The sequence below is a fragment of the Mesoplodon densirostris genome, chromosome 4 (genome assembly GCF_025265405.1).
Source record: "Mesoplodon densirostris isolate mMesDen1 chromosome 4, mMesDen1 primary haplotype, whole genome shotgun sequence".
NCBI classification, from domain to species: Eukaryota; Metazoa; Chordata; class Mammalia; order Artiodactyla; family Ziphiidae; genus Mesoplodon; species Mesoplodon densirostris.
Window position 1 is genome coordinate 153,809,960 of NC_082664.1, and position 10,279 is coordinate 153,820,238.

The following is a 10,279-nucleotide window of genomic DNA, read 5'->3' on the forward strand; positions in this document are numbered from 1 at the left end:
TCCCATAGATTTTGTATAGTTGTGTTTTCATTGTCATTTGTCTCAAGGTATTTTTAAATTTCTTCTTTGATTTCATTGTTGACCCATTGATTTTTTATTAGCATGTTGTTTAGTTTCCTTGTAATTTTTTTTCTCGTTTCTTCTTCTGTGGTTGATCTCTCGTTTCATACTGTTGTGATCAGAAAAGATGCTTGAGATAACTTCTTTAGTCTTAAATTTCTTGAGGCTTGTTTTGTGCCCTAGTATGTGGTCAGTCCTTGAGAAAGTTCCATGTACACCTGAGAAGAATGGGTATTCTGTCTTTTTTGGATGTAATGTCCTGAAAATATCAATTAAGTCTAACTGTTCTATTACATCATTTAGGATCTCTGTTGCCCTATTAATTTTCTGGCTGGAAGATCTGTCTTTTGATGAGAGTGGGGTATTTAAAGTCTCCTACTACTATCTCGTTGAACACGGCAGCAGCTCTATAGGTTGCTGTTTTCTCCTCCAGTGGACCTGGGCCTGCACTCCAGCATCCATGTCTAAGGGACCTGCAGTTGGCATTGATCTTGGCACCACCTATTCTTGTGTGGGTGTCTTCCAGCATGGAAAGGTGGAAATAATTGCCAATGATCAGGGGAACCAAACTACCCCAAGCTATGTCACCTTTACTGATATCTAATGATTGATTGGTGATGCTGCAAAGGACCAAGGTGCAATGAATCACACCAACACAGTTTTTGATGCCAAACCCCTCATTGGACGAAGATTTGATGATGCTGTTGTCCAGTCTGATATGAAGCATTGGCCTTTCATGATGGTGAATGATGCAGGCAGGCCTAAGGTTCAAGTAGAATACAAGGGAGAGACAAAAAGTTTTTATCCAGAGGAGGTGTCATCCATGGTTTTGACAAAGGTGAAGGAAATAGCAGAAGCTTACCTTGGGAATACTGTTACCAATGCTGTTGTCACAGTACCTGCTTACTTTAATGATTCTCAGCGTCAGGCCACCAAAGATGCTGGAACTATTGCTGGGCTCAATGTACTTCGAATCATCAATGAGCCAACTGCTGCTGCTATTGCCTATAGCTTAGACAAAAAGGTTGGAGCAGAAAGAAATGTGCTGATCTTCGATTTAGTTGGTGGCACTTTTGATGTGTCAATCCTCACTGTTAAGGATGGAATCTTTGAGGTCAAATCTACAGCTGGAGATACCCACTTAGGTGGAGAAGACTTTGACAACCGGATGGTCAACCATTTTATTGCAGAATTCAAGCACAAGCACAAGAAGGACATCAGTGAGAACAAGAGGGCTGTCCATTGCCTTCATACTGCTTATGAGCATGCTAAGCACACTCTCTCTTCCAGCACCCAGGCCAGTATTGAGATTGGTTCCCTCTGTGAAGGAATTGACTTCTATACCTCAATTACCCATGCCTGATTTGAAGAACTGAATGCTGACCTGTTTCATGGCACACTGGACCCTGTGGAGAAAGCCCTTCGGGATGCCAAGCTAGACAAGTCTCAGATCTATGATATTGTCCTGGTGGGTGGTTCAACCTGCATCCCCAAGATTCAGAAACTTCTACAGGACTTCTTCAACGGGAAAGAACTGAATAAGAACATCAACCCTGATGAGGCTGTTGCTTATTGTGCAGCTGTCCAGGCAACCATTTTATCTGGAGACAAATCTGAAAATGTTCAAGACTTCCTGCTGTTGGATGTCACACCTCTTTCCCTTGGAAATGAAACTGTTGGTGGAGTCGTGACTGTCCTCATCAAGCGCAACACCACCATTCCCACCAAGCAGACGCAGACCTTCACAACCTACTCGGACAACCAGCCCAGTATACTCATTCAGGTTTATGAAGGTGAGTGTGCCATGACCAAGGATAACAACCTGCTTGGCAAGTTTGAACTCACAGGCATACCTCCTGCCCCCTGTGGTGTTCCTCCGATTGAAGTCACTTTTGATATTGATGCCAATGGCATCCTCAATGTCTCTGCTGTGGATAAGAGCACAGGAAAAGAGAACAAGATTACCAGCACTAATGACAAGGGCCGTTTGAGCAAGGAAGACATTGAACACATGGTTCAGGAAGCAGAGGAGTATAAAGCTGAAGATGAGAAGCAGCAGGATAAGGTGTCTTCGAAGAATTCTCTTGAATCCTATGCTTTCAACATGAAAGCTACTGTTGAGGATGAGAAATTTCAAGGCAAGATTAATGATGAGGACAAACAGAACATTCTTGATAAGTGTAATGAAATAATCAACTGGCTTGACAAGAACCAGACTGCAGAGAAGGAAGAATTTGAACATCAGCAGAAGGAGCTGGAAAAAGTCTGCAACCCCATCATTACCAAGCTGTACCAGAGTGCAGGAGGCATGCCAGGAAGAATGCCCGGGGGCTTCCCTGGTAGTGGAACTCCTCCATCTGGTGGTGCCTCCTCTGGGCCCACCATTGAAGAGCTTGATTAAGCCAGCCTAGCATAGGTTTAGCATTGTTCCACACAACATTGAAGGATTTCTCCCTCTGTGTCTGTTAGTATTTGTTTTATATATTTGGGTGCTCCTATATTGGGTGTATATATGTTGACAAGTGTAATATTCTCTTCTTGTATGGGTCCTTTTATCATTTTATAGTGTCTTTCTTTATCTTTCTTTACAGTCTTTGTTTCAAAGTCTATTTTGTCTGATATAAATATTGTGATCCTGACTTTCTTGTCATTTCCGTCTGCATGAAATATCTTCTTCCATGTCCTCAATTTCAATCTATGTGTGCCCTTTGCCCTAAAGTGGGTCTCTTGTAGTCAGCATGTTTTAGGCTCTTGTATTTTAATCCAACCTGCCACTCTGTGTCTTTTTTTTTTTTTTTTTTTGCTGTACGCGGGCCTCTCACTGTTGTGGCCTCTCCCGTTGCAGAGCACAGGCTCTGGACGTGCAGGCTCAGCGGCCATGGCTCACGGGCCCAGCCGCTCCGCGGCATGTGGGATCTTCCCGGACCAGGGCACGAACCCGTGTCCCCTGCATCGGCAGGCGGACTCTCAACCACTGCGCCACCAGGGAAGCCCTCTGTGTCTTTTGATTGGAGCATTTAGTCCATTGACACATAGGTAATTATTGACAGACATGTATTTATTGCCATTTTAAATGCTGTTTTCCTGTTGATTTTATATTTTATTTGTCCTTTTGTGTTTTGATGGTTTTCTTTTGTATTATACTTATATTTTCTTCTTTTTGGTTTTTGTGACTCTACTTCTTGATTTCTGGTTACCCTGTTTTTCACGTGCGTTAACCCCTTCTTATATTTACTTGCCTTAGACTGGAGTCATATAGGTTCAAACATTTTCTAGGGAAAAAATCTACATTTCCTTCCTCTCCTTCCCCACATTTTGTGATTTAGATGTCCTCTTTTACATCTTCATGTTTATCCTTTTACTGTTCCTTGTGGTTATCATCACTTTCACAGAAAATTTTTCTTTTTTTTTTTTTATATGTGTGTACTGGCTTATTTAAGTGATTTATTTTTCAATTGTAATTTTCTCTTTCATATAGATTCTTTCTACTTTTCTATTTAGAGAAGGCCTTTCAATATTTCCTTTAGGGTAGGTTTAGTATTGCTGTATTCTTTTAGCTTTTGCTTGCCTGAGAAGTTCTTTATCTCCTATTTGAAATGATAATCTTGGTGGGTAGAGTATCCTAGGTTGCAGATTTTTCCCTTTCAGGACTTTGATTATGGATATATCTTGCCACTCCCTCCCTGCCTGCAACGTTTCTGTAGAGAAATCAGATTATAGCCTTATGGGGGTTCCCCTGCAATTAACTCTTTGTCTTGCTGCCTTGAGAATCCTCTCTTTAATTTTGCCATTTTTATTATAATATGTCTTGGTGTAGATCTGCTTGGGTTCATCTTGTTTGGGTGCTTCCTGTACCTAGATATCTGTTCCCTTCTTTAGGTTAGGGAAATTTTCAGCCATAATTTCTTCAAATACATTTTCAATCCCTTTTTCTCTATCTTCTCCTTCTGGGATCCCTATTATGCATAGATTGGCACACTTTATATTATCCCATAGGTCTCTTTTATTGCTTTCAATTTTTTTCATTAGGCTTTCTGTCTGATGTCCTGATTGGGTGATTTCCATTCTATCTTGCAGATCACTTATTCGTTCGTCTGCATTATTCATTCTGTTATTCTTTGCCTTTAGCTCAGCTTTTGTTTCAGTGAATGAATTTTCTAATTTTTCTTGGTGGATCCTTATAGTTTCTAGTTCCTTTTGACAGTGGTATGCATTTCTGCCCATAGCCTTTCTTAATTCCATCAGTATTTTCATTATCTCCTTTTTGAACTCAGTGCCTATTAGATTGAAGAGGTTGTTTTCATTCTGTGTTCTTTCAGGAGAATTCTCTTGATCTTTTCACTGGGAGTAGTTCTTCTGCTTCTTCATTTTACTTATATTTCTCTTGCTCTGTGAGTTTAGGAGAAACAGTTATCTACTGTGGTCTTGGAGGGGTGTTTTTCTGTGGGAACATCCCTGCATAGCTTGTGTGGATTTAATATTTTTTGGTGCGAGGGCTGTTTTTAGTGTGGATGCCTGCCATGTCTTTCCTTAGTGTATGGTGGCCTTTGATAGAAGATGTGACTGCTGTTGTGGTGACCAGAGCCTGCACTGGGTATTGAGTGTGGCCTCCTCTTTGCTCTGTGGTTGTCACTGCCCTGTCAGGGGCAGGGTCTACTCCCTAGTTGTTGGAGTAAAAGTCACCAGATCTGTTTCTGAGCTACGTTTCTGCTCTGTTGTGTCACCTGTCATCTGTTGTGCGGGTTCACAAAGTACACTGTTGTTGGCACTGCCCTCGGTCCTGTCTCAACCTTGGAAACGCTAGCAATTGGCCCTGGTGTCCCTCAGGCATTGTTTTCACAAGGCCACCAGCACAGATCCACTGAAGTCAGGTACCAGGACCACATGAGTCACACATCCAGACCCACTGTGAGATCTATGGGGGCAGCTCAGACCCTGGCCCAGCCCAGCACCCATGTGCAGGCACCCACGTTCATGCACCCACGTTTGTGCACCCACAAAGCCCACAGCTGCTTAGACCAGACCTGTCCCAGCCACAGGAGCACCCATTGTCCACTCGGATGTCCTGCAGGCACTGAATTTACAAATCCAACAGCGGAGGTTTAAATCTGCAGCTGGTGCAGCTGCAGGGAGAGATTTCAGCCCTGCTTCCTTAGTCACGTGGCCCCTGGGGCTCAGCTGTGGTTTCAGCCCTGCCTCTGTGAGTGGCAACCCACTGGCACATACTCCCAGAGCCTGCTGAAGTGGCAGCTGGGCGTGAGATCCCGTGGATGCCTGAGCCCCCAGTAGTGGCTGGGGCATGCTCTCCCAGAGCCTGAAGAGGTGGGGGCCAGTGTGTGGAGAAAGAGACTGTAATGGCAGCCCCACCCCTCCCTTCATGCACCTCTTAACAATGGCACTTCACTTCCATGGTAGGTCTGGGCTTTTTCTGGGAACAGCCCTCTTTGGGGCTGTACCACATTCAGGCCCCTTCACGCTGTTTCCACAGCCAACCTCAGTCCTCTCCCTGGGTCTGTCCTCTAGACCCCGAGATCCAGCCCCCAGCCCCCGCCCCTACCAGTGGATGCGTGTCTCAGACTGGGGTGTGCAGGGCAGTGGCAGGGACTGTCTTTGTGGATCTGTCTCTGTTGTGCCTGCCACAAACCAGTTGTTGCATTCTCCTCTGAGCCTCTCTGCTCCCTTTCTGTCCCAGGTGGTCTCCCCACAGCTGAGAGGGTTTTCCAGGGTGCAGAAACATTTCCTCTCTTTCAACTCCCTACCAGGGGCACAGGTCCTGTCCCAGTACCACTTTTTTTTTTTTTCTTTCATCCTACCCTATTTCGTGGAGATGTTTCTTGTCCTTTCAGGTATTTGAGGTTTTCCGCTAGTGTTCAGTAGGTGTTCTGTGAGAATTGTTCCATTTGTCGAAGTATTTTGGATGTATTTGTGGGAGGACGTGAGTGGTACTTTCTTCTACTCCACCATCTTGATTTGATTCCCTAGTCTGTTATTTTTTTCTGAGTACAAGTCTTTTACCTCCTTAGTTAGTCTTATTCCCAGGTATTTTATTATTTTTGATGCTAATATAAATGAGATTGTTTTCTTTGTTTCAATTTCTGAAAGTTTGTTTTTAGTATGTAGAATTGCAACAGACTTCTGTTTAGTAATTTAGTATCCTGCAACTAAAGCAAATTCATTTATGAGTTCTAGAAGTATTTTGGTGGAATCTTAAAGATTTTTTTTTGTATAGTATCATGCCATCTTCCATACAGTGACATTTTTAGGTCTTTTGTTCCAATTTGGGTTTCTTTCATTTTTATTTCTTGTCTACTTGGTGTGGCTAGGATTACCAATACTATGTTGATAAAATTGGCAAGTGTAGGCATCCTTCTCTTTTCCTGATCTTGGAGAAAAAATGCTTTCAGCTTTTCACTGTTGAGTATGATGTTACCTGTGGGCTTATCATATATGGCCATTATTAAGATGATGTATGTTGTCTCTGTACCCACTTTATTGAGAACTTTTATCATAAATTGACGTTGAGTTTTTTCAAAAGCTTTTTCTGCATCTACTGAGATGAGCACATTATTTTTACTCAAGTGTGTACTGGCTTATTTAAGTGATTTATTTTTCAATTGTAATTTTCTCTTTCATATAGATTCTTTCTACTTTTCTATTTAGAGAAGGCCTTTCAATATTTCCTTTAGGGTAGGTTTAGTATTGCTGTATTCTTTTAGCTTTTCCTTGTCTGAGAAGTTCTTTATCTCCTATTCGAAATGATAATCTTGCTGGGTAGAGTATCCTCTTAATATGGTGTATCATATAAATTGATTTTCCCTGAGATAAATCACACTTGATTATGGTATATGATCCTTTCATTGTATTCTTAAATTTGGTTGGAGCATATTTACATCTCTGTTCATTAGTGATATTGGCCTGTAATTTATTTTTGTGATATCTTTGTCTAGTTTTCATATCAAGGTAATGGTAGCCTCATGGAATGATTTCAGAAGAATTTCTTCCTCTGCAACTTTTAGGATTAGTTTGAGAGGATAGGTTTAAGCTCTTCTAAATGTATGGTAGAATTCATCTATGAAACTGTTTGCTTCTAGATTTTTGCTTTGGGGCTTTTAAAAAAAATTACTCATTCAATTTCATTACTAGTTATTGGTCTGTTCATATTTTCTGTTTCTTCCTGATTCAGTCTTAAGAGGTTGTATGTTTTTAGGAATTTGTGCGTTTCTCCTTGGTTGTCCATTTTATAGATGTATAAAGGTTCATAGTACTCTCTTATACTCCTTCCTATTTTTGTGGCATTATTTGGAACTTTTCCTTTTCTGATTTTCTTTTAACTGGGTTCTCTCTGTTCCTTTCTTTTTTTTTCCCCTTGCCTCTTTTATTTATTTATTTTGACCTTCCTGTGCTTTTTTTTTTTTTTTTTTTTTTTTTTTTTTTTGCAGTATGCGGGCCTCTCACTGTTGTGGCCTCTCCCGTTGCAGAGCACAGGCTCCGGACGCCCAGGCTCAGCGGCCATGGCTCACGGGCCTAGCCACTCCACGGCATGTGGGATGGCTAGGACCGGGGCACGAACCTGTGTCCCCTGCATCAGCAGGCGGACTCTCAACCACTGCGCCACCAGGGAAGTCCCTTCCTGTGCTTTTTATATTTTATTTTATTTTATTTTTTAACATCTTTATTGGACTATAATTGCTTTACAATGGTGTGTTAGTTTCTGCTTTATAACAAAGGGAATCAGCTATACATATACATATATCCCCATATCTCCTCCCTCTTGCATCTCCCTCCCACCCTCCCTATCCCACCCCTCTAGGTGGTCACAAAGCACCAAGCTGATCTCCCTGTGCTATGGGGCATCTTCCCACTAGCTATCTATTTTGCATTTGGTAGTGTATATATGTCCATGCCACTCTCTTACTTCGTCCCAGCCTACCCTTCCCCCTCCCCATGTCCTCAAGTTCTCTACATCTACATCTTTATTCCTCTCCTGCCCCTAGGTTCTTCAGAACCACTTTTTTTTTTTGATTCCATATATATGTGTTAGCATTACTGTATTTATTGTTCTCTTTCTGACTTACTTCACTCTGTATGACAGTCTCTAGGTCCATCCACCTCACTACAAATAACTCAATTTTGTTTCTTTTTATGGCTGAGTAATATTCCATTGTATGTAGGTGCCACATCTTCTTTATCGATTCATCTGTCAATGGACACTTAGGTTGCTTCCATGTCCTGGCTATTGTAAATAGAGCTGCAATGAACATTGTGGTACATGACTCTTTGAATTATGGTTTTCTCAGGGTATATGCCCATTAGTGGGATTTCTGGGTAATATGGTAGTTCTATTTTTAGTTTTTTAAGGAACCTCCATACAGTTCTCCATAGTGGCTGTATCAATTTACATTCCCACCAACAGTGCAAGAGGGTTCCCTTTTCTCCACACCCTCTCCAGCATTTATTGTTTGTAGATTTCTTGATGATGGCCATTCTGACTGGTGTGAGATGATATCTCATTGTAGTTTTGATTTGCATTTCTCTAATGATTAGTGATGTTGAGCATCCTTTCATGTGTTCACTGGCAATCTGTATATCTTCATTGGAGAAATCTCTATTTAGATCTTCTGCCTGTCTTTGGATTGGGTTGTTTCATTTTTTGATATTGAGCTGCATGAGCTGCTTGTAAATTTTGGAGATTAATCCTTTGTCCATTGATTCATTTGCAAATATTTTCTCCCATTCTGAGGGTTGGCTTTTTGTCTTGTTTATGGTTTCCTTTGCTGTGCAAAAGATTTTAAGTTTCATTAGGTCCCATTTGTTTATTTTTGTTTTTATTTCCATTTCTCTAGGAGGTGGGTCAAAAAGGATCTTGCTGTGATTTGTCACAGAGTGTTCTGCCTATGTTTTCCTCTAAGAGTTTTATAGAGTCTGGCCTTACATTTAGGTCTTTAATCCATTTTGAGTTTATTTTTGTGTATGGTGTTCTAATTTCATTCTTTTACATGTAGCTGTCCAGTTTTCCCAGCACCACTTATTGAAGAGACGGTCTTCTCTCCATTGTATATTCTTGCCTCCTTTATCAAAAATAAGGTGACCGTATGTGCATGGGTTTATCTCTGGGCTTTCTATCCTGTTCCATTGATCTATATTTCTGTTTTGGTGCCAATACCATACTGTCTTGGTTACTGTAGCTTTGTAGTTTAGTCTGAAGTCCAGGAGCCTCATTCCTCCAGCTCCATTTTTCTTTCTCAAGATTGCTTTTGCTATTCGGGTTCTTTTTTGTTTCCATACAAATTGTGAAATTTTTTGTTTTAGTTCTGTGAAAAATGCCATTGGTAGTTTGATAGGGATTGCATTGAATCTGTAGGTTCCTTTGGGTAGTATAGTCATTTTCACAATGTTGATTCTTCCAATCCAAGAACATGGTATTTCTGTCGATCTGTTTGTATCATTTTTAATTTCTTTCATCAGTGTCTTATAGTTTTCTGCATACAGGTCTTTTGCCTCCTTAGGTAGGTTTATTCCTAGGTATTTTATTCTTTTTGTTGCAGTGGTAAATGGGGGTGTTTCCTTAATTTCTTTTTCAGATTTTTCATCATTAGTCTATAGGAATACAAGAGATTTCTGTGCATTAATGTTGTATTCTGCTACTTCATAAAATTCATTGATTAGCTCTAGTAGTTTTCTGGTACCATCTTTAGGATTCTCTATGTATACTATTATGTCATCTACAAACAGTGACAGCTTTACTTCTTTTCTGATTTGGATTCCTTTTATTTCTTTTTCTTTTCTGATTGCTGGGGTCAAAACTTCTAAAACTATGTTGAATAATAGTGGTGAGAGTGGACAACCTTGTCTTGTTCCTCATCTTAGAGGAGATGGTTTCAGTTTTTCACCATTGAAATGATGTTGGCTGTGGGTTTGTCATATATGTCCTTTATTATGTTGAGGTAAGTTCCCTCTATGCCTACTTTCTGGAGGGTTTTTATCATAAATGGGTGTTGAATTTAGTCAAAAGCTTTTTCTGCATCTATTGAGATGATCATATGGTTTTTCTCCTTCAGCTTGTTAGTATGGTTTATCACATTGATTGATTTGTATATATTGAAGAATCCTTGCATTCCTGGGATAAACCCCACTTGATCATGGTGTGTGATCCTTTTAATGTGCTGTTGGATTCTGTTTGCTAGTGTTTTGTTGAGGAGTTTAGCATCTATGTTCATCA

The 10,279-nt window shown here is 40.7% G+C and overlaps 1 protein-coding gene across 1 annotated transcript; it reads left to right on the forward strand.

Annotated features, from left to right (window-relative positions):
- The first annotated feature begins 510 nt into the window (after nucleotides 1–510).
- Nucleotides 511–2,461, forward strand: LOC132488829 (heat shock cognate 71 kDa protein-like). Its single transcript, XM_060097509.1, is given in 1 exon segment — nucleotides 511–2,461. A coding segment is annotated over 1 exon segment (1,941 nt). The 5' UTR covers nucleotides 511–520.
- Nucleotides 2,462–10,279: the final 7,818 nt, after the last annotated feature.